We start from the raw sequence: 24,919 nt of genomic DNA on the forward strand, positions 1-24,919 counted from the left end.
AACATTCAGCAATCATCAGATTAATTGGTGAGAGGTGAGGGTGTCATGATTGGGTATAAAAGCAGCATCTGCCAAAGGTTTAGTCTTTCTGAGCGAGGATTGATCGAGCCATCCTCTTTCAGAGAATTATTTACCAGTGAAGAAAATATATCTCAATGCAGGATTGCACATGAATTTTGGTTTGTCAACATCAACAGAGCACATCATTGTGAAACGTTTCAGGATGTTTTTGGAAATCCTAATTCATAATGGCGGAGCAGGTAAAACAACTGTTTGATAGTTATGACCTTTGAGCCCTCAGGCAGCACTGCACGAGAAGTCGTAATGCCACCCTGATCAGTAATGCCACGGGGACTCAGGAATACCCATGAAACTGCATAACTCAAGGGGGATTATATATCAACCCTGCACATTTTACGTTTTACGTGCAAAAGGATGAGAAAAAGCATTCATTCCGTTATCAGTGAAAGGTGTACAATCCAGCGCCTGTGAAAGTATGGGGCTGCATAAGGGCTCGTGGCAGGGATGACTTGCATACGTGTGAAAGCATCATCGATGCAGAGGCATTGGTTGTAATTTTGGAGACTAATGCAACCATCGAGGAGGAATCTTTTCCCATGATGTCCGTGGTTCTTTCAGTAGGACAATGCCAGACCTCATTCTGAACAACCTACAACGACGTGACTTCATAGACACACAGACTTTTCACATATACCTTGAAGTCAGGACTGATGTACCTTCATTGCACTTTGATGTCATGCGTGAAAGAAATGAGGCCGCATGGAGGTTGAAGTTGATCTGCTGCAGATACACCTTTCAGATGGCAAGGGAGGTAGCAACAGAGGTGAAACGGGCTGTGTTTTTTTTGCTATAAAGCAAAAACCAATATGTGATGAGGCAACAACATGTGCTCTGACAAAAAAAACAACAACAACCACAGACTATTGAGCAGTTAAAATCTTGTATTCAGCCAGGATGGATGCAGATTCTTCTGAAAAAATTCAACAATTAGTATCCTCAGTTCTTAAATGATTAAAAGTGTCAAAAAAAAGGAAAGGCGATGTAACACGATGGTAAACATTCCTCTATTCCAACCTTTTCAGATTGTGTTACTGGCATTTTTTTTTACATGCTTTACATGTTCAAATATTTTCTAAAAACAAATAAGCTTGTCAGTGAAGATACTAAGATCCTTTACTATTTACTTGTGTCTTTAAAAAAAAGCTTATAGCAGTAGCTTATAGTACATAAAGTTGTAGAAAGTTTTTTCAAAATCTGCATTTTTACTAAAGAAAAATACTATTCAATATTCCTCCCATAGTATAAACGATTGAGGTTTGAAATTCTCTACTTTTCCAACTTTATTTCCTGTAGCAAGTTGTTGCTGTAAATATGGCCTAAAAGACATATACCATCAATACATATGCTCCAGTTGCAATTTATAGTCCATATTAAATAAAAGCAGGGTTTTTTTTATGGGACAGAAGCTCCAGTCAGGTATCAAAATCACACCAAACAAGCACAAAAGAAAGTAGACACCTTCATTTATCCAAGACATTGTTCAGTTTTATTTGAATTCATTTCAAACTTGGTGTTTTTTTTGTTTTTTTCTTTCTTTCTTAAATTGGGAAGCACTTTGTCATAAAAGGAAAGAATAAAATGAACAGTACTTTACCACATCTTTGCAGCCAATAAACTTTTTTTTTATTTTATTTTTTTATCGACAACATGATCACAAATACTCTGGTGTTTTATTTATTTTATTTTTTAGTTTATAAGATTGCAGTACCCAAAGAAGTGTATTCCACTCTTAGTTTCAGGTCAGAGCCTGTTTTTTTTTTTTTTTTCCTGCCACGGTTTCCATACATAACTGTTGGCAAAAAGGATAAAAAAAACCTTTTAAAAATATTTCAGGTCAAACGATGGGAGAAAAAAAAAAAAAAAAAAAAAAAAACGGGAACGTGCCTGCAAACATAGCTCAAACAAAACAACAAATATGAAATACAAAAAAAAACAAAAACTGACTCAATATGTGCAACAATAAAACTAACATTATAATTACTATCATACTCTTATCATCATTTCCCCATTATTACATCGCACTTACTACACTACTACAATTCATAACATTACACCGACAATCATAAGAATGATAGTAATAATAATGAGATCGATAACAAAAAGCTTTCAAACAAATAACTGAAAGAAAAAACAAGCAGAGCAAGTAAAATAATTTATATTTTATCACTTTCATTTGGGGGAAGGGCAGAGGGGAGGGACTGGGCTGACGAACGGACAAACATGTTAATAAAATCTGGGCAATCAGTGCGAGAATGCGCCCCATTCACGAATTTCTGTCAAAAAAGGAAAGAGTCGAAATAAAATAAAAACAAACGGTACACAGACGCATCTGAGGTGTCACGGCAATGTTGCCACGTTGCTTCAGCACCGCAGCTGAACGCGATGAGTAGATGTCACAGTTTGGGCCTCTGTTCCAGACTCCTCTTCCTCCTCCTCCTCCTCCTCTTCAGGGCCACAGCAGCGGCTGCAGGGGCAATGCTTTGAAAAAGGGGTTCATGTCTGAGAGTACTTCTCAAAGATTATGTCGTGCTGACTCGACTGAGTTCGTGTCTAAGGGCTGGGAGGAGCAAGAACACGCGAAAGAGAGTCGGGTTAACAATGAAGGTTAGGACAGAGTCTCACAACTTAATACAACTTCATTTCAGTTGCATCAGAAAGTTACAGGTTAAAGAGATTTAACATTTTTTGTTACAGTTATGTGAATATAAGGATATGTATTAAAGTGTTATTTAGCCGTGCACTTCATATACTACTGCTGTATGTATGTATGACGTGTCATTATAAATCACGGTGTAGACAAATATCTATCAGGTGTGCTTTGGAATGGGTTATCGTTTCTGAGATGGTGTTTTGCAAATATTAGAGCCACATTTTATATGTGAATGTGCAGGTTAAGGAATGATGTCATCTTCACCCCTCAGGGATTGAGGATGAGATTTCTGAGGCGTTTTTTAAGGTCTTGAACAACAAGTTGAAAGTATGATAATCTTTTTACCAGCATTAATTGCATAAAATGCAACATAATTACCTCCTCGTGTACAACACGATGCCTCTTGTTATTAGGTTTGTGACTTAGTGAGTACTAATAACAATCTTTGTTTCGTAGACTCTCTCTCTTAGACTCTTAGAATTGTAATAGAAATCTAGTGCCGCCCAGTGGTTACAGCGGCACATAACCAGCAGACTCGCACACCCCTCAGGACAGATTTCCACTCGAGTATTCATTAACATAAGTGACGGGAGATAAAGTACTCGGGAAAAGCGCTGCGTGACAAGCCCACTCTGTGTTTAAGAATGAATTAAACGCACCGTCAAGGATTTCATCCTTCACTTTGTGCAATTCACGGAACACCTCGTCCAAGATTTCCTGTTGAAGCACAATCAAGGAAGTAACAGAAGTGTTAATAGAGCAAAAGGCACTTCTTTTTCATTCACATTGGATACATTTGTTCAAAGAGGTGCTCAAGGTAAAGAGGGTATTTTATCTATTTCAAAGGCATTTGGAGCACAGTGTGTTTTATTTTTTACCTGTTTCATCCTGTCAAGGTCTAATGAGTCTGTGTCGCTACCGGTCCCTCCAGGTCGTACCCTGCAAGCAAAGAGTTAAAAAATAAATAAATGAGAGATTTTTGGGGGGCTTTAATTGACTGTTGCTGTTGTGGCAGAGTGGCATATCCAATGAGCCGAGGCGCTTTCAAGCCCCTCACCTCGAAACCATCGACCGGTCAGCGGAGTTAGCTCGGTCCCAGGGCTTCTTCGCACCATCTATGTGACGAAGGAACACATTTGGATGAAAAAAATGAAATCATGTTCAGACGGTAGATAAACGGAAGCACAGAGACAGGCATAGTATATGCATTCATCGTTACATTCGGGGCAGGAGGCATTTTGGCTCAAGAAGAAAGATATGATGAGGATTTTCTAAACATCTAACCGAGCCCATCTCCGTTTTAGTAAATTTGAATACTTAATTATTGAGACCAAACACAATACGTTTTGCTGTGCTTAGTTTTCCTACCTGAGGCACTCTGTCCACTCCGATTGCTGGGTGAAGGGTCGTCCTGGAGAAGCACACACAGAAGGAATGAATGTGCAACATCCTGAAAATATGACCTCAGCATCACCAAACCTCCTTTCAGGTGATTGAATGAGAAAAGTGTCCAAATGTTCCATGTACACCTTTACATTTACTAAAGAGGTAATGGCCATCATCTCCCCATGTCCTTTCCCCGACACCGATCCCATATCAGTCATGATTTGTTTTTCTTCAGGCAGTCTTTATGTCTTTATATGCGTCATAGGGCCCACACCTAACAAGAGTTCTGGTCTTTTCCCAGAAAATAGCTGAGTGAACATCGTATGTCTGAACCATTAGGTCAACAATAGCTTCCTAATAACATCCTAAATATCACTGTGATTCCCCGGTTAACATCAATAGATCACCGTTTCCCGTTCACTCACATTTTGGCTGTCCTCTGGCTTCTCTGAGGCTGCTTTCCTTCTGGGAGAAAGAAGAAGCCTCAGATAAGAACAAGCAATTCATTCAAATCCATCAATGTCAATTTTAAAACGATCTCATAACGATAAAGAGAAATGAAACACTGTGGACTCGAAGACTGCAGTGACCGATTACACCTAATGCGGCTGCGGGATATATCAACATAAATGAACTTTGTGGTTTTTTCTCTGTGTATTTCTCCGACCTTCTTGCCAACAGAGCATTCATCTCCTCCATCAGTCCTCCACTCCCCCCACTTGTTCGGTTGGCATCATTTTTGGGGCCTGAAGAGCTGTCCTCAGGCTGTGGAGGAGAGAGCAGAGTCCAGGACTATGGGTTACCTCCTAATGTGAACTTTTCAACTGCGTCAGTCAGATTCAAAAGAGACAACGCAGTTATGTCCTGAACGGCTGAGAGACGTTTCATTGAAACATTAAAGCCAGAGGCGGAAAAAAAACACAAAAAACTGGTGCTTTACTCTTTGGACACGGCGCAGTTTGGCTCCGGCGATCATAGCAGCGAGACCCGTCGGTGCAGGGGGTTCGTCCCCCTGGGCCCCTCCTCCTATGGGCAGCGGAGGTGGGAGGGGAGGCTGGGGGGCCACTGCTGACGGTGGCGGCGGGCCCGGCGGCGGTGGTGGGGGAGGAGGGCCGCCCATGTTCACCGCTGGAGGTAATACTGGTGGGGCCACGGAAAGCACGGCAGGGTGGCCTTGGAAAGGAGAACCTGGAAGAAAGTGCACGTGAAGAAATCTACGCAGCTCCAGTCGCATTTGTTTGGGATGTACTCGGATGATTAATTCACTTCTTTTCAGTGTGAATGACTGAATGACTTACCTGAGTTGGAGGACCGTCGCTCTCGCTCCATGTGCGCCTGCATCTGCTGCTGCTGCTCCATCATCTGCCTAGAGGAGCCAGAAGGAAACCCAGCTGCTCACTTAACATCGCAACATCATAATCTACAACGCCAACAACACCCAAACAAATTGTGGAGCATTTTTAGAATCAAGAGGAAAAAGAGGACCCAGAACTGTTGAGCAGCTAATATTCTAGATCAGATAAAATGGGACTAAATTCCTCTCCAGGTCCAGCAACTGGTCTCCTCTGTTCTCAGACGTTTAATATATATGGCCCTGTCCCAATCTTTTTTCAGATGTGTTGCTGCCATCAAATTCAACATTTTTGACTCACTTTCAAACTTCCACATGTTTTCTATGTTCTATATTATGAATTAAATACTGGTTAAGGATCATTGCAAACCACTGTATTCAGTTTTTATGTACACAGCGCCCCCAACCTTTTTGGTTGTACAAACACAATCTATCGAATTCTGAAATGGAGAATTTTTCCTTTATAGATTTTGGAAAAATATGCTAATTGCTCATTGGGAATTAAAGTCTTTCAGAAGATGGGGAGACGTTCACCACCGTCAGCCGTTTCAGATTATCCTTTGTCAGATTGGATGCCGTTTCTGTGTCTGCAATCATCCTGCATTGATTTTAGCAGCTTGAAACTCTTGACTTGGCATCGTAGCACAGTCTCCCCACAGCACCGTGTAAACGTCTTGAGGCTCACATCCCTTATTGATTCATCTCCATCCATCTGCATTCAGCACCTTGTCATCTCTCCCTCTTCCCCCTTCTCTCATCTCTCCTCCTGCGTCTGCTTTTAATGCGAGAAGCATATGTATGCCACGACCCAGGAGAGGAGGGAAGGAGACAGCCAGCAAAGAGGAAGTGGAGTTTTCCAGCTGTGAGTCAGATAGGAGAAGTGCTGAGACAGCAGCAGCATCCCTGATGTGACAGCAGCACTCACAGCAGGAGAAGAGCTGATGAGCAATGTCGCCTCATCGCCATCGGCGAGGGCTCAGTGAAATTCATTCGCGCCCGCTGACAAATGCCAAACACGCGGACCTGGAACACACAGTCTCCCGTCACAACCACAGCCGTAATCCTAGGAACAGTTTGGTAGACATGGGATGAGATTGAGCCGTAACTCCCATCGTATTTGTTCTCTTAAGCCCTGGCATTTGGATGAGCCAATAGGCTGAGCGGAAATAGGTTTTAAAAACATCAACAAAGGCCTAGTTGTGTCTGAGTGTGTCAAAGGGGAACAGCAGTCACAATATAAACCAGAGAAACAACCCCAAGCACCACTCTGAGTACTACACATCCATTAGTGTGGGTTCTCCCAGAACAAAAAAAAAAAGAAGCAGCATCTTGCGTTTTAGCCATTTCTACAGAGCTCACTGAGGGGAGAGAGAAAGGATTGCATTGCTTATCTCAGTGGCCAAACTCTTTTCTTACTCTCTTTGTGACAGGTTGTCAGACACGTGGGGCTACATTTAATGCCCTAATCCTAACCACAGTTCCCATCTGCACAGACGGTGCACTACAAGCTCATCCAATGCAGATAATTCACTGAAATATCCGGAACACAAGTCCTCGTACCAGCCAACATTTCAGAGGTAAGCAGCAAATAGAACCTCGCTGCTGGAGACCTCGAAATAAAGCGGAAATCCCCTTTTTCTTCAGTCGTCTACCCGTGTCCTGTGCAATAGTTTCAATATCTGACTTTGAAGTAGATCCAAAGTATTCAAAAGATGTTTCAGATCGGATTCCATTTTTATGTCCTCAGCAATATAATCCAGGGAATCAAGTAAATTTCAGTTTTATGCCCTCAGTCTGTTCACCCACCAGCCACTGTTGCTTTATTCTAGAGACAACAAAGGGGGAGTTTTTAATCTGGTGCTAATGGGCGAGAGGTGGAGCGCTGACAGGACAGTCCGCCGCTGAACCAACGCAGAGATTCAGCTCATTTTAGAAAAGTCAGTGGCGCGCTTTGTTGGGAGGAAGCATAAGGAAACCCACACGGTCATAGAGCTCCATGGACCAGCAGGTTCAAACTCTTTGGAAAGTCTTTGAGCTGTGAGGAGACAAGGACTGTTTGTACATTCTCACCTTGCTCTCTGAGCTTCCATCTCATCTGAAGTCGGGCCATTCTGGACATGGCGCTGCAGAGCTGGACCTGAAGATGTAAATGAAGGCAGAGAGACAGAAAGAGACACAGATAAAGCAAAGCTGGCCTCAATAATCTATTACTAGCGCTGTAATGTTAATTAGAATTAGTGCCAGCCAAGACAATTAACCACAAAATGACAGGGAATTAAACAAGAGTTCATTATGCCACCTTTTTTTTTTTCTCCTCTGTTTCTGGCATCGAGTAATGTGTGAAGGAAAGCATATTAATCATTAAAGATAAATGAGTGTAAATTGATTCATCCACTTTGTCTACTGAAGGCAATGAGAACCCCATCCACAGTCGTCTGGCTCCGATGCCACACGGCTCTTCAGCTTATCGGCCGAACAATACACCCATATGCCGCTCTGGGCTGCTATCTGTTAAGTGTTTCAAACTCACAGAAGAAGTGCGAATGAGCAGAAACAGACACAAGCAAAAAGAAATGGGAAAATGTCAGCCAGAACCCCCGGCGAGGTCTGGAGTGTGTTTGAGCTGCTCTCCCTGTCTCTGGAAACTGGAAACAGCAGACTGAGAGCAGAGGCTGCTCTTGGGGTAAAAGTTCACACTCAGTAAACAGTTTTGACCATATTTTTAAAAAGGTTCCAGGAGGTCCAAGGCGCCACATCCCTCCTGATTTTAAAGTTATCAGCAGGGACTAATCTGTGTTAAAAGAGAAGCAGTCACTTCATCGCTGTGAAAAAGGCTCAAAGATATGAAAGTTTATTATCATCTCTTTCTTATGATACTGTACAAGCGACAAGGCTTCGGCAGTGTAATCCGTTTAGCGGCATTAGTGAGAGATCTGCAGATGGGGAGGCAGATAAGGAGTGTGATTAATTCGAGACATGATGAGACGGGCGAAGGAGCACTTCAGCTCAGAGATTACAATGAAATCAGAGGGAATGATCAGCCGTACCTTACAAGAATTGCTGAGAATTTAGATGTGAACTTGTTATTAATTGTTGGTTCAGGCATTGGAGGAGAGATCTCGGATTGTCCTGCACTTTTGTTTTTTTCTGATTCATGTTTGCCTCCGTCTTAAAAAGTAAATGAGAGTGGTTATAAAAAAAAAAAAGGAAACAGAAACAGAAATCATCCTTCATTGGAACTGGACTTGTTCCAGCCACCTCCTGTTCTGGCTAATGAAAAGTGGGGCCTTACATCATAGTTTTACATCTCCACGGTCGGGCCGTGTTCAGGGTCAGTGTCAGCTGATGATACTCTCCACCGCTCGCATCTCTGAGGGGAGCGGCTTTGGCGGGCCCACGGTGCTAATGGCTGCCATTGATCAAGTAACCGAGATCCAAAAATAACACAGGATAACAAAAGACATGACTCCTGCCTACTATCGGACACCTCATTCAGGACACACAGGCTCAACCTGCTAACATACACATCTGTTTCCACATTGTTACCTCGTAAATGTGAACCTTTTTACGAGGGAAGAAACACAGCAGCGTGATGTTTTAAAGACAACTCATGAATTCAGAGGGTTTAAACATCACTTAAACATTAGCTGCTCCTAATGACTTCGGTGGGCAGAGAAATCTAAACGTGTGGCCGTGTGCTCAGACAACCAACTAAAGCTCTATCGGGAAATGTTAGGAGCAGTTTCTGTTAAAAATTCAAAAGCAAATTAACAGCACCATTTTTTGCCATGCGGGGCTGGAATCCCGCCTCCCTCTTTCCTTCAAAACTACTACATAAACAGTGTCATCTGAGTTAATTAGGAGAGTTGTTAGAGTGTATTTGGTTACTTGGCCAAAAACGCACACACTCTTCCAGTGGGGGGAAATGGAATCCATAAAATGCCCAGAGACAGTGGAAAAATGTGCATCACAGGGTCTTTAAAGGGACACATCGAACTGTAGGATTTGTACACATGCTGCTTTAACATGGGCCCATCTCTAAAAGCGTAACTATTAAAGTTTACAGTGTTACTTTTCTAGGTAAAGGATTTCCTTTTGACTGAAGTCAGGAAAATGATCCCTGAATGATTTTGTTGGGAATTATAATCACATAATAAGAAGACTCAACATTCTATGCACACAAACACACAAACTTTGAATCCCAATGGTCATGCAGGGTTTAAACACAGAGAGACACACTCGGCAGTCGTTTTTCTACCTACATGACATACTGAAGAAGAGAAACCGGCTGTAGCAGACACAGAGGCACTGACAGACCCACTCCCTCCTGACCATCTCTTGCTTTTAGCTGCGCTTCCTCCTCCTCATCGTCTTCCCCATCCATCACCTCCCTCTCTCCTCACCTGCCTACCTTCCTCCCCTCCTCCCGTCCTCCACGCAGCCACAGTATCATCTCTCATCTTCGTGTAATTCACACCAGCAGCGGCGGCAGCAGTGCGGCGAGCATCTCTGGTTAATGTTACAAAAGGTCGGCTTAGTCTGCGGGCCGCGCAGCCAAACAAGTATGACAGCGAGACGATCTCCATGCATCCTTGGTTTACTCGGAGCCTCACGCATGAGGGCTGCTCGGCGAGCTTAAATCAAAAATCCCACCAAAAACCAGTTTGGATTTACACCACAGAAAACCTAGATCATGACTGTTTAAGATTGGCTCTGTGGCGACACTCTGTGTTGACTGCTGTTACTGAAGTAATAAATTGATGTCAGCTCATGACTTGTTTCTCTGATCCAGCAGCCGATCATTTAACCTAAAGACAAGACAGCAAGAACACAAAATACTGATCTTAAGATTGCTTAATGACCGTGACACTAAAATCGGCTCTTTTTTTTATTTATTTGACCGGTATTTTGCTTGTTTGCGGTGGTCATCAATTGAAATCATTTGAGCTGTCATTTAAGTGACTCTCCACTACGTGTGGGAGCAATGAGGTCAAAAGATCAAGTTTTGACCTCCTTACCACTAGAGGGTGTTGCTTAGACGGCAAGGAAACACATGTTATGGGGACTTTGGCGCCACAAAGCGTAAATGTGTCTTATGCAATCAGCTGGGGTGCGCAGATAGGCTGAAATCAGGTCCTTTGCCATGTGTTTTCTGCAGTGCACATGTGTCGCTGCTGCACTGCAGTGAGATGGCAGCCCAGAGCTGTTAAGCCGTCTTTCCATCTCTCAAAATGTTTGCGTCCTCCTCACGTGTATTTTGAGCTCTTGTGTTTGGCTGCTGTCACTCGAGCCTCTTTGTCTAATGTTATTAGGCAGATGAAAAGGTCCGCTCTGGGGCTCAGGACCCAGGGGAGGTCTTCTCAATGGTTCATTCTAATTAAGGGGCTGGAGGGGGCTGCAGGGGGAGACACGCTTCTGTTGATGGAGAATGAGCAGCAAGCTGTGAAAGTCACTCTGTCTCAGTCTCATTCTGTCACTCCCCAATTTATATCCGTCTGTCTCTTTGTGGCGCACACACACACACACACACTTCTGAAAGAAGTCTTTAAACACCCCACCAGACCCCCCCGACTTAAAGCAGAAAAGCACAAGCAGGAGTAATAAAATTAACCACAGGATGGGAGACAGGAAGCCACACCAGTGATCCCAATGAAATGAAGCTAATATTAATGTCACTGTCAGACGTAATTAGTGATCAATCTCACGAACCTTATCACAGCTAATTGTCACACATAAACAGCTCACTGCTACTCTTGAGGGGCAGCACCTATGCTTCATTTGCTGAAGATGCTGTGTCACGAAGTGGCCAGCAGTGGGGAGTGTGTGTCAGAATGAAGCTCATCTACTGTACGTTTGAAGAATCAGAGCAGGCAACAGAGAGGTTATAGCCCGGGGAGATTAAAATTCAGCAAACACAAACGCAGTCGCACTTTCCTTAGAAACGGCAAGGACGAGAGTCAAGGGACCAGTTGGTAAACCTGACATGAGAATAATGTTGCATTACACACTGAGCTTAAAATCTCATCAACTTGTAGACTGAGGAATATTGATGCATCTGCAGGGGGAAGGATTTGTTTGGTGTGTGGGGGGGGGGGCTCTGTAGCACCTCCCTGAACCCATAGGCTAAGCTGGCAGAGGAAAGGATGGCAGCTGTCTGCAGATAGCCTCCGTGCCTTCTTCTGCATCCTCTCTGTAAACACTTGAGTCGGGGCCTTTCTTTTTACCCGGCGCTGACCACAATGCTGCAAAATTACATTGTTAGATCTATGGTGTAGCATGCAGGAAGCTTCTGTTAACACTGGCTTTGTTCACTTCTTCTTGGAAGATAAAATCGCTCTGAGGACTTAATGAAGATAAACTGCGTCTTCGGAACTATTTTTTAAAGCAACCCTTACACCAAAGATGTCTTCTCTCGACAAGAAATATAAGGGGGAATTAACAGCCAGGTAAAAAAAAAAAAAAAGCGTGCAAGCATTCGTGCTCATTTGTCTGAAAAAGTGTGTGTGGCGCACTGAGGGGAAAGCTCACCTCCGTCCTGAGCGCTGAGGATGTTGAGAGCAAAAAGCATGGCGTTGGAGAAGGTGGTGGCCTCCTCCTTGCTGGCAAAGTTGAGGCCATAGACCTGCCTGGCGTCCCTCCACTGGTGAAAGGTCGGGGTGGCTTGGTTGTACTTGAGCCCCTTCACTATTGAATAGTTGATAACCACCTATAAGAAGTGAAGAAGAGGAGGGAACATGAGAGGAAGAGCGGCAAAGAAGAAAAACCCTGAAGATCTGTTTTTTCCAAACACCTATTCTTCTTTTTTAACTCAAAGATGGCAAGACATAAATACATCGCTCATGCTATTCTCACAAACAGACTTGTGTTACAGGCCGAAAAGGATCTTTAAATGCCGGAGAACTCACTGCACAGAGTGCGAAAGGGTCTGTAGATTCTAAATGGCTTCAGTCACGTGAAACACATCTTTTATGCCAGTATCAACGGGCAGTCCAGTTTGTGATAGTCTTTTTTTTTTTATTCCTCTTGCATTCTGAACAGTAAAGCAGGTTATTCCACATCCTCACACTGCCGTCTTCAGCAGAAGTAGAAGGAGAAAGAATTCCTTTCTGAGTGAAACTTTGTTTCCCCGCTCATTTACACGAGACGTGTTGTGGAGATGTCATCCAGAGCTGATTTGATGCTGAGTTTATTTGCCACATTTTGACTTTATTCTTTGAAATGCATGACAACCTCATTCTGGATATTTCGAGGTGTATAGCTTTTTCCCCCCATTTCAGCTGCCTGGCTTTGCTCTCGGAATTTGAGAACAAAAAAATAAATAGGAAAAAATAGAAAAACTACCTCCTCTTATCATTCTTCCTTCATTTGGCCCTGATGCTTTGTGTACTCTCCGATCTTAGTTTAAATACTGATTTTATTTATTTTTTAATTGATATTATAAGGCTAATTAACTTCAAAATTAATTAGCCTCCTGATTCAAGAGGAGCCTGCGGAGGGATTCAATTTTTCCCAACCAATTGCAAAAAAGCCAACAGTTTGGCAAATAACAACAGTAACAACCTGACAATAGAAAAGGACAATGGCTGGTTGGCATACATGCTTACGCTAAAGTGCTGAGTGTTAATGAGTAGTTGCCTTTGAAGAGATTGACAGAGGGCAAATTTTTCTTCGATTCACAGTGGAAAAGTTACTTCAAAGCAGAACTCACGAAACCAAATGAGTTGCAATCCTCCCGCATCACACTAAAATCTCTGACTGAAGAGCATAGCGCCATGCCCTCTGTGTTACCTGCTGGTCCTGCAGTTTGACGCCCACCACTCTGAAGGTGTTGTTGGCAGTGTTGTGGTAGATGTTGATGCGGCTGAATCCCTGCTGTCCGGGCTTGATGGGCACCCATTTCTTGCTGGTGTCATCGTACACCATGACAGAGGCCCGCGCCTGGCAGATACTCTGCTCGCTGGGAGAGGAAAAAAAAGACAGAGCAGGAGAAGAGGTTTGATCACTGACAGTTCAATTTTGGAAACAACGACATTAAGGTTTAAAAAAAAAAAAAATAGAGGAAAATACAGATTTTTCACCTCTTTTGGCGTCTTTTGTTTCAAAGTCAGAATTACTCTCAGGATATTCGTGAGAGCTACTATGCTCGTAGCCCAGTGTGATGTTTGAGTATGAGGGAAATATATCATGCATGTGCTTATGTCGGTAAACAAAGATAATAATAGTATCCCTGGATTTTTAACAACATATATCAATACTACTTAAATGATAACACCATCATCTACTCCACTAAAAATAAGTCAAAAGTGTCCACATCGGGGTGGTCGGTGGCGTAGTGGGTTAAGCGGCCGCCCCATGTACAGAGGCTACAGTCCTCGCTGCAGCGGGCCCCGGTTCGACTCCCGCACCGAGTGGTCCTGTGCTGCGTGTCTTTCCCCTCTCTCTGCCCCCTGCTTCCTGTCTCTCTCCATCTGTCCTCTCATTAAAGTCATAAAAAGCCCAAAAAAATACTTAAAAAAAAAACAAAAGTGTCCACATCACATATCCAGGTCATGTTCAAGTTGGGTTAAATAAATAATCCAATCAACTAAATCAAAACTGAGAACTTTGAGAAAGTCTTATCAGTCTTTATCAAACAAACAAACAAAAATAACCAATGACTGAGTGATGTAAAAGGGGTATCGTGAAAAGTACAGGCTCCAAAAGATATTTGAGAAATCCAAAAACATCTATTGGGGTCTCAGACTTGTTACAGCTGTAGCTTGGTTAGGAAATGTTACATGATACAAATGAAACAGTCAAACTTCTCAAATCTTGTCAGTTGGGCCCCAAAAAGCAAATAGAAAATAGAAATATTAAAACTGTAGCACAGCGTGTTCAGGTAGCGGTTTCCTTCCGCAGTGGAATTAAGAACTGACAGTTAAGTCAAGTTGAAGGACGTCAGAGTGCTCTCGGTTTGGAGATTTGGAGGCTTTACGGGAGAAACAGAGCTAAAAGCCTCTTAGAAGTAAAGCTGCAGAACTGCCTGTGTGGTTAATAGAAAAGGCAAATCAAACCCCAGTTTACTCCAAAAAGATTTGGCTGAAGGAAATCTTTTTTGTGTTATCATAGAGAAAACAAAAGCACATGTTGTTTGCAAATCAACAACTAAATGACCCTGGCACATTTTACAAATGAGTCCGGTGCAATAATGAAATTAAAATGCATTTTATTGGCTGCAAAGAGAAAAGATTTGTTCGAAGAAATGGTGATGAATTTCACAGTAAAGAACACCAAGCCAACTGTTAAGTAAGGGAGTGGGTTGATCATGCTTTGGGCTTGTGTTTCCAGTACCATTGGCACTGGCATCACTTCACTGGTAGAGGGAAGAATGGATTTAATTCAATCCCAGCAAATTCTGGAAGTAAACGTTACACGCTCTGTTTAAGGCTGGCGATAGAAAGCCTTCGACAACAGCGCAGTCATCTTAAACCTAGCTCAAAACATACAGCTGACTACCGCACACTCTTGGCCGAAAATAAAAATTTTCATCACTGATGTCCAAAGTTTTGCATGCCGATGTATTTCTAATAGCATTTTCTGAACTGTAGAATCACAGTAGCCTATATGCCACGGATTAATGTGAGGATAAAAGAGGGATAATTATACTGATCAAGACAACAACTCACTTCTCTAATCCAATGTTATACTAATGGTCTAATCCAATGTAATCAAGCGCTTGTCCGGCATCTGTTGATGTTCTTAATGAGGCGCAATTGTAATGCGTGTGTGTGTGTGGGGGGTGTTACAGTGATCAAAAGAGGGGAAAGTGGGAGCCTCAGTGAACTGTAATAAAAGCTGTCGGATGGGAGCGCAGTCAGACCCAACACTGGAGGCCACACACACACACACACACCCACAAGCATACTGTAAATGCCACTGTTCATATGACCTTTTCCCTGAGTTTTACAGACAAAAGCCTCATGCTGCATAGTAGACATGAAAAAAAAATAATAATAAAGTTAAGGTGTGAAGTTATTAAGAGAAAAAAAAATAAATAAATAAAAGGGAAACAATGTTGACTTGCAAATGAGATTAGGAAGAAGAAGCCCATCTGTGTCTTTGCTCCGTGCCAAGCTAAAATGAGTGGATCAGGCCTTAAGGCCAAGTGAATGAGCTTTGTTCGAGAAGTGAAAGAAAGAAAACAGAGAGGACAATTCTAGGCTTTTAGAGTAGTATGTGTAGGTAACATATGGTTCAGCGAGATGGTGGTACATCTACACGACTGCTTATAGGTTATCCATAGATAAGAGTACTGAGACTAATCCCATGCTTCAATGATATGAAAATACATTTCAACTTATGGAACTAATCCCTGGAACTAAGGACCTTTCCTGAACCTGGAAATTTGCACTACACTGTCCCGGGACTTAAAAAATATTGATATTTTACCCCCAATAATGACCCTGGTGAGGAGGTAGTACTTTCAGAGAGTTTCTGGTTCTGTAGGGGTAGGGCTTAGAGTACTGAGCATTTCTGACTGCTGATGTACTACCAACGTATTATTTCCAAATTTCGGACTTAGACTTTTCACTGTTAATCCTCTTAATTAAACAGAAAGCATCAGTTAGCATCAGCGCACTAGTTGACCTCGTTTTCTCAGAAGTTAAGAACACAGAAGAAATTCAGACAACCGCTTAAATACTCAAATGCAACCATTTACATTAAGTTCTCCTTTGCATTATTTGCAATGATTTAGTTGTTCCTACACTGAAATTTCTAGCAGCTGTTAATGTGTGTTTAATGACGACAAGCACAATGTAACCTACATACTGTTAAGTCAAACGGCACTGGTGAACATAATGAACAGGTCTGCGTATAAATAGGTTGCACACATTGTGCATATAGAAAGAGAAAATAAATACCCACACACTAGAGTATCATTTTAGGGTGCAAAGTACTGCATAAAACTCTGAATTCTCTGTGTCCTGAGCCATATTTATAAGTTGAGTTTATTTCTGGTATCATTTTCTGATTTTCAATTCATTTTAGGAGGTGTTTGTTGGAAGTTAATTGAGCTAGCTGCTTCCATATTTTATGCTAATGAAAATCACTTCCCAGGTCTAGTGCTAATAGGACAATTTCCAAAAAATGTTAAGCTATTCCTTCAACAAAAATGTATAGCACTGATACTCGTGACACTCATCCAACAGTAGAGGAGAGGGTTATATTCGATTTTTACATTCTGACTTCATAAAGTTACTCAATGAAACCTAGGATTGGAGAAGGATATCAAAATCGTGCTACAAGCTAATGTGCCTGACTTGAGCACAAACAGCACCAAACAGCAACACATTTATATATTATGAAGAGATATTCATATGAAGAAAGCACCAGGCTATCATTTAGAAAAAGGAAGTATTACTTTCTCTTTCATTTCAAACTGTAAAGGAAGCAGCTGAAACATGCAGGGTTTGAATCAAACCACGTAGCCAAAAATCTTCATATGCTACTCTGCTAGCCCCATTCCCATTTAAAAGTATTTCTTACTGCTTGTGTCTTACTATCCACACCTACATTACAGCAACCATTTTTAAGTCCACTTGAAATAAGCACCAGCAGAGCAATGGTGTGTTTTATTCAAATTTGTTAACTTGTCGACTCTGTTAATTTTTAAAATGGTGATCTTGGCAGCTAGCTAAAAATGGCACTGCGGGCCTACGAGCATGAATAAATGAGGTTCTTGTGCAAGAAGAGACCCGAGCAGACAGGCAGAAGGAGATCGAGTGGGTAAAGGAAAAGAGATGAAGCAAAAAGTAAGGCAGGTTTATACTGACTGACAGTTATGGGACACACTCTCACAAACACATACACAAATACAGGAATGTTGAGTGGATTGCTACATTGCATCTGTGGAAAAATGAGGAATTGCTGCGCAGGACATAAATAAATGAGATGCTTCTGAATAGACTATGACAGCACACACTTGTGCACTCATATATGCACACAGATGCACACTTTAAATGTCATTGTCCTTGCTCTGCACACGACCAGTTAATGCATGAGTAAATTTGAGCCAACAGTAACAGACAGAAAAATCTCAGAGAGCTGCGGGACAATAATTTCTTTCCTCTACTGAGGAAATATTCCTCAAAGCAACTGTCGTTATAAAGAACCTATTTGGCATTATAATAGTTCTGATAGACTGATAGACTAGATGAATTTTCTCTGAACAGAAGACGACATCATTCTCAAACTTCTGAACTCAAACATGACATACAGCATTCTGGGAGGCTGGGAGCTACATGATGAAAACCCCACATGTATCCCACTGAATCCAATACACCCTGATTTGTATCTTAAATGACTTTAACACAAACTAACAGACTATCTATAGAATTTGCATTGAGGGTTTTTTTCGCACTCTGTCTAAGGTCAGATTAATGAGTGTCTGTAACGATGAACACATGATTTATCCATCCATATCACTCAGTGTATAGAGGTTTGAAAAAAATTAAGCGTTGCTCAAACACAAACGCAAATGCTCATTCTTTCTTTTTCATCTCTTGAAAGAACACATGCGCAAAGAAGATTGTTTGCAACGCTTCTGAAAAACTGCTCTCCTCTTGGTCTCAGGTCATTTTAGGGTTAATAAGATTTTTAATGTTAATAAGTTTTACTGAAATAATTTCCCTTCGATCTCATAAAGCCACTTTCACGTGCTAATTTTTTCTTGAATCCGATAACTGTTTAAATGGAAGACGCCGTGTTTGTGAGCCATTTTGTGCCCTCACATCACCGATGTGGTCATGAAAATCTGCTTGCACCTGGTCCCATCACATTCATTCGCTCTAACCTGCAGTGTCACAGCGTTAAGTTCCCCTCTCTATATCTGGTGCCAAACTTCCTGTCGGCTTGCAGCAAATTTACCCCTCCAGCATTGCTCTTCTGATCCAAAACGAACAGCGCAACCTCAAGCTGTCAGAGGAGAGGGATACGCTGCTGACTAACAGAGGGATCACAGGATGGGAAAAATAAATAAATAAATGCACAGGAGACGGATGTTTTAGGAATTATAAATGTTATGAAAAAGAAAACCCTGAAGCATGAGACATAATTAGCACTTTGATCCTCTCCTCTGCTGATGAATTGGCAGAACAGAGGGAGGAGGAATTTGAGTTCAGCACAATAACTGCTTGGTAATGGCATTTTTACGTAAGAGTACAGGGAGAGTTTCTCATATTTCCACTTAGTTATCTGCCATCGTGTTAAGTGGTTTATTATCTTTTGAATTCCTCTGAAGCGGAGTTCTCTATCTGATCCGTGTTCTTTCATTGTTTCTGTGAGCTATCTATTCGAAAGGACACATAAGTCTTGCCACCTACACCTACAGTATATCCACAGTCTCAGTGTCCTGCCATTGTCACGTGAACTTTAGTGCAACCGTGTAAGCTGCTGTGGAGGCGTGTCGCTTGTGAGCATTTGCATGTGTCAGTCCTAGTCACGTCTCCAACGCTAGTCTGCACTGTCAAAGGGTCTCGTGTATATGTCTCAGCCTCCAACCGCAAGATGGCTTGCTACGGCAGCTATTACAGTGCACCACCCTGCAGACATCGTAACATCAAAGACACAGTGTTGCTCCACTTTCTGGGGCCTTGGCGCTCAAGGCAGCGGTGCACAAACAATAAAGACGAACCTGCCTAAAATAGCCACACACATAGCTGTATGCTAATATTGTGCATGCGTTGTCTCTACAGTCCACTTCGAGTGCGTCAACACCAGCAAGGCAAAGAATACTGAAGTGACTTGAAGAAAAATACAAACTCAAAATAACTAAGCAACAGTGAGATGTATTAGAACAGCAGTGTAAAACTGTGGCTCCCATAACCTAAAGCAAATATATAGATGAAGCTGGACAAGTGATGGGTAGAGCCGCAGCTAAGAGCATGGCACATGTTTCTCTTTCAGCTCCTACAGCTTCAAGGCAAACTGATGATATAGTGAAATAGCAAAATCCTGAAAGCGTTGGAACATCTCAAGGAGTCACCGTTTTAGTTGATGAGCCCACCAGCCTCTGAAAGGGGGCAATACTCCCGGCTTACGTGGCTGTGACTGCATCGTTGGGAGATGGCGAACTCGCTGAAGCCCTGGCAGCTCATTTTATGCCAAGGTTGGATATTACCTCACCGTTTCAATATTGCCGAGGTCTCCATCACAATAAACAAAGATAAAAATAAACGTGACATTCTAAAATATGCGACCTTCAACGAGCCCATATGTTGCTCAATTTACAAGCACTGCAGGCATTATGCAAATGTGTGCAATGATGTAGACAAGTGAGGGAAGAGAAGCCTGGACTAGAAACAAGGTGGCTCAGCAGCCCTGTCTTCTGTGGGAGAGAATAAGTCTTTGGTGTAGACTTTGTAACTTTGCAGACCTTTCAGAAGCATAACTTCAGAAGCTTACTGCCAAAGTAAGTGTGATAAAGGGGACAGAGTGCTGCTTAAAGCGTAGGTTGCTAATGTGAAGGCATCTCACGCCCTGTTGCATGTTGGGTTGGCAGAACCATCTTGTGAAGAATATACTTCTACTAAACACTGAAAAATAGATTCATTATGTTTGCCTTTAAACTTGCTCCACTTTAGCGCCCAAAAGTACAATGAATACACTTCAAATTCTGCTTTTCAACTATTTAGTTCAGGTAAAGTATACTAAACAAGTGGTTCCAAAATATCAAACTTCCAGTTATTTATTACCACACTTGAAGTATAGCGAGGATTAGTCTGACTGCAAGTACATTCAAGTATGCTAAAATCTGATATACTGAGCCCAGTTATAGTATATTAGGATGATTTTCACGAGAATCCCTTTAAACACATACTTCAACTTCTCACTACATTTTGATCTCGTGGACAAATGTACCTTTTCCATGTTTTGTTGCGAGACTAGGCTGAATCAAAGCTTTGTGGAAATACATTTACAGTGCAGCTGTGACTGTTATTAATGACATCACATCTAAACCCACACTGATTTGACGGGTTAGTTAGCGTGTCAAGCGATGCTGCTGATAACCAGAACAAGGTTATCTGCTACACAGGGCTTACTCTCATCTGGACAAGGAGAGCGGTGCTGTGAGAATCATGTTTTTTTATTTCTCCAGCGCCTTCAACACCATCCAGCCCACCCTGCTGAGAGACAAGCTGACAGAGATGAGAGTGAACTCACACCTGGTGAGATGGATTACAGACTACCTCACAGAGAGACCGCAGTACGTCAGACTGAAGAACTGCATGTCGGACACTGTGGTTAGCAGCACCGGAGCACCACAGGGGACTGTGCTCTCTCCCGTCCTCTTCACCTTATACACATCTGACTTCCAGTACAACTCTGGGCTCTGCCACATGCAGAAATACTCAGATGATACTGCGATAGTTGGCTGTATCGAGGATGGATGGGAGGGGGAGTACAGGAGCCTGGTGGAGGACTTTGTGGGGTGGTGCAAGTCCAACCGCCTACAGCTGAACACCTCCAAGACTAAGGAGATGGTGGTGGACTTCAGAAGGAAGAAACACAGCTCCAACCTGTGTCCATCGAGGGGGTCGAAGTGGAGGTGGTCAGGACGTATAAATATCTGGGGCTGCAGCTGGATGACAGGTTGGACTGGTCAGCAAACATAGACTCTGCACACAGGAAAGGACAGAGCCGTCTGTACTTCCTGAGAAGGCTGTGGTGGCCAGCGTCCTCTTCTACGCTGTGGTTTGCTGGGGAGGTAGCAGCAAGAAGAGGGACTCTGCCCGAGTGGACAGACTGGTGAGGAAAGCTGGACTCTCTGGTGACAGTGGCAGAGAGAAGGACCCTGGCCAACACCCACCACCCTCTGCACAACACCTTCATCAGGCAGAGGAGCATGTTCAGTGGCAGACTGCTGTCTCTATCCTGCTCCACCAACAGACTCAAAAACTCTTTTGTTCCTCTGGCCATCAGGCTGTACAACAGCTCTCAGTGATGGCACTTCTGAATTTAACTGATCACTTTATATTTCACTTTCGTCTTACTTCAATGGTCACTTTATATTTTTAAACTGTTTTTTTTAAATTGTTTTTTAAATTCTTAGATTGTTTTTAAAGTGTTTATAATTGTATAAACATTTTTATTGCTTTATTATATCTGCTACTGGATGCTTGAATTTCCTTCGGGATCAATAAAGTATCTATCTATCTATCTATCTATCTATCTATCTATCTATCTATCTATCTGTCTATCTAACTATCTATGACGTTGATACACAGTAAATCTCCTCACGAAGCGCCACCAGTGAGAGATAAAGAAACAGTGAAAGCCCTCACAATGTTCCACACACTTGGGTGTATTTGATACAGTGAGTATATTGTGAGTCCGTTTGAGTAAGTGTAATGAAGAGGCCCATATGCGGAGGGGTGACTGTGCTCAGTCACTAGTGAAAACAAGTGAAAATTATATTCAGAAATCAGAAATCTGATTGCCAGTCAAACAGAAGCTGACTGCATATGTCTTCCTTTTTCTCTCTAATACTTCATTTGGGTTTGAATCACTGAACTTCCCAGGATCAGAAGTCCTGATGTGGTCCAAAGTCCAGTCCTAATGAGGCAGGATGTCATTCTTGGGGTGAGGGCTAAGTGAATGTAGATTAAGGATGCAATTAAGCATAAACTGGTTCTGCTTAAAGGAATATATATATGTGTGTATTAATATATTTTCGTTTGTTTTCAAATGGGGTCGTGCGATGTACTTCTGAGTAGTCAGTGTCTTACCTGCAGTAGGCAGCAGTCAGAGCGCTCTCAGTTTGGAGAATCAGGGAGGAATTCTGATGAGAGGCCAACAGCTGCTCAGAACTGGGAAACAGAAGAGCAAACTTTTGCCATCTAAAACAACTCAGTCTTCAAAAAGTTGTTTACTTTGTCATTATTTTCTCAACCAGGGATGGTCCACGTCCCTGCGGACACGTGTGCATGAAGTGGCCTGATGTATCCTGCTGCTGATCAGCTGTGTCCGGCAGGAGCTGGGTCAGGGACGTTTCAAGGCTTTTTACTCATTTCACTTGTAGTTGGCATTTACTATCTTGTAGTTGGATTAGACCAGAGGAATTTTGGAGCCACAGCCGATCAGCAGCAGGGTACGCTGGGCAGCCCCCTTGCATGCTGTGGCACAGACATTCTCTGTGGACATGAGGCAAAGCAAACGACTGCTCGATGCAAAAGCAGCTTGGAATAAAATTTACAGCGTTTGCTCAAACTCCTGTGACATTTTATTTTTTATTTTTTTTATGTTTTAGTTGTTTTCGATGGTGAAAATTCACTCTTCTGTGGCTCTCTTGGGAGGAGCAGCCTGGACAGAAACCACTCCCGATTCTCCAAACTGAAAGCTCTCTGGCTGCTGTCGACTGCAAGTAAAACACCGACAACTCATACATTCTTCACACGACTCCATAAACGAAAAAAAAAATGACCACATCCCTTTCAGGTTCAGGTTAGGCACAAACTGGTTACGATTCAGGTTAGGCTGTTTTTGCTTTTGCTAAAAAAAAAAACTAAAAAAAAAACAGCAGCTTGATTCCAAAGATTACACACATATTCCTCTTTTACTTTCTGCTTCTCTGGTTGTTCAGCAGTCCCTCCATTCTCACGTTGGCTGTTTATCAGGACGTGCAAACACACACAAACACCCTTCGGGGTCCTTCGTCTTGATCACTGTATACTTTAAGGCAGTAAAGTTTATTTTGCAGTTTTTGGATGAGCAGCAGTGAAAGAGAGGTGCGGCTGATAACAGAAAGCGTCTTTGTGTCCGGCAGCCAGCTGCTTAGAGGGAACAGCCAAATCCCCAGAGTTAGCTGGCAGAACAATCGCCACCATAAATTGTTTGTCTCTTTATCTAAGTCCTTCACAAAATGCTCTCTGTTTTCCTCGACAGGAGGGACAATGATGGAGAATCCTCTGGCTTGCAAAGGGGACAGAAATGGGGCACAGTGAAACGACTTGTATATCACAACAAGTATGTGTGTGTGTGTGTGTGCGTTTGTGTGTAAGTGAGCACCGGCTGCATCAAACATCAAAGCCACACAAAGCAGAAAGATGAACAGCCGACAGCTTAAAGATTCATAAGCAAACCAAGGCAATGGGACATGAGCAACGAGACGGAGAGTCAGCTAAACCTCAGCTTACGCAGAAAATGCGATGAATTGTGTTGAACTATCTTTGCAGTGTAACATCTGAGGCGAGTTGGCATGATGTCAAGCCTCATCTGCTCAAGAATCAATTTCTACACTATCTGAGTATCTCAACAGTTGTCTTCAGGGAAGTTGCTAAAGCACTTGCAGATAGAGTTTGGCCCAGTTCTTTCTGGTGCTTGTGTGACCACCGGTGTAAATCACTGCAGGGTCATGCAGTAAAAGGGCTTGTAAAAGAAAGCAAGATGGGCTTAAAGAAAGCAATCTGTCGGGCAGCTTTTCGTCCCGGAACATCAGCAGCATGCATGCTGGGTGTTTTTAACGGTAGCTGGAAGGTGGAAAAGAGTCGAGCAGGGAGAGTTACACAGAAGATCCAGAAGAGAGGAAACAGCCTGCCAGCTCAAATACATACAGCTATGAAACAAACTAAACAGGCAAACTTGGAAAGGAGAAGTCTAAAAATAGCTGGCCCTGGAGGAACCAAGTTTTATGTCTGTTAATCACGTTGCGCAAATTTTGCAGTTCGGGAGAGAAATATCCGAAAACCGTGACCAGGGAAGTTGGTTTATGAGCAGTGATTCATGGAAAAATTGTAGTGTGGGGGTCAATAATTCTCATTACCGCTGGATGTGACGCTGCATATTTGTACCAAAAATAGATCAGCCGTTTTTAAACTTCATCTCCGTGGACTCGGAGTGTTAAATCATTTCTGGCCCAGTTTTTCAGCCTATTGTGTAAGCTAATCTGAAAAAAAACTGTGCACAGTTTCAGGCCACTGATGTGCGCAGGGGGACGTCTCCTCTGGGAAAATCCTTTCCTGTACAAAAAAGCAGCCATAAAAACTAACAAAGGAAAATAAAGAACACACACAAAGTACACACTTTTTCGCTGATCTGGAGCATTGTGTGTGTTAACACAATGCCAAGGAGGAAAGACATCAGCAATGATCTTGGAGAAGCAATTGTTGCTGCCCATCAATCTCAGAAGAGTTTTCAAACTGGAGTCCATCGTTGTTGGGAAGGATCGCAGGAGAAAGCCTCTTCTCTCTAATAAGAACATGGCAGCACAGCTTAGGTTCGTGAAGTCCGGATCAATGTCCCTTGGACAGATAAGACCGAAGTGGCAATGTTTGGTCATGATACACAGCCCCACGTTTGAAGAAAAGCAAACACAGCATATCAGCACAAACACCTCATACCAACCGTCAACCACGGTGGCGGAAGGCTGATCATGTTTTTTTCCTCCAAGTAATGACTCAGTATGTCATGTGTTG

General features: G+C 42.6%; 1 protein-coding gene across 5 annotated transcripts in view; it reads right to left on the reverse strand.

Moving 5' to 3' along the window:
* Nucleotides 1–1,559: 1,559 nt before the first annotated feature.
* evlb (Enah/Vasp-like b) overlaps nucleotides 1,560–24,919 on the reverse strand; it is a 42,187-nt gene continuing 18,827 nt past the window's right edge. For 3 of the 5 annotated variants that reach the window (XM_075459567.1, XM_075459566.1, XM_075459565.1), the window contains exons 2-13: nucleotides 13,257–13,425; nucleotides 11,997–12,174; nucleotides 7,539–7,605; nucleotides 5,416–5,483; nucleotides 5,058–5,305; nucleotides 4,785–4,882; nucleotides 4,543–4,582; nucleotides 4,100–4,142; nucleotides 3,789–3,846; nucleotides 3,610–3,670; nucleotides 3,391–3,448; nucleotides 1,561–2,638 (exon numbers count right to left, since the gene is read on the reverse strand). In XM_075459567.1, the coding sequence (XP_075315682.1) occupies nucleotides 2,601–2,638; nucleotides 3,391–3,448; nucleotides 3,610–3,670; nucleotides 3,789–3,846; nucleotides 4,100–4,142; nucleotides 4,543–4,582; nucleotides 4,785–4,882; nucleotides 5,058–5,305; nucleotides 5,416–5,483; nucleotides 7,539–7,605; nucleotides 11,997–12,174; nucleotides 13,257–13,425 (1,126 nt within the window). In that variant the 3' untranslated portion in view covers nucleotides 1,561–2,600. Of the gene's footprint in view, nucleotides 2,639–3,390; nucleotides 3,449–3,609; nucleotides 3,671–3,788; nucleotides 3,847–4,099; nucleotides 4,143–4,542; nucleotides 4,583–4,784; nucleotides 4,883–5,057; nucleotides 5,306–5,415; nucleotides 5,484–7,538; nucleotides 7,606–11,996; nucleotides 12,175–13,256; nucleotides 13,426–22,234; nucleotides 22,316–24,919 lie in introns of all 5 variants that reach the window. The other 2 variants (XM_075459564.1, XM_075459563.1) reach the window with 2 other exon arrangements.

The sequence above is a fragment of the Odontesthes bonariensis genome, chromosome 24, assembly GCF_027942865.1.
Source record: "Odontesthes bonariensis isolate fOdoBon6 chromosome 24, fOdoBon6.hap1, whole genome shotgun sequence".
NCBI classification, from domain to species: Eukaryota; Metazoa; Chordata; class Actinopteri; order Atheriniformes; family Atherinopsidae; genus Odontesthes; species Odontesthes bonariensis.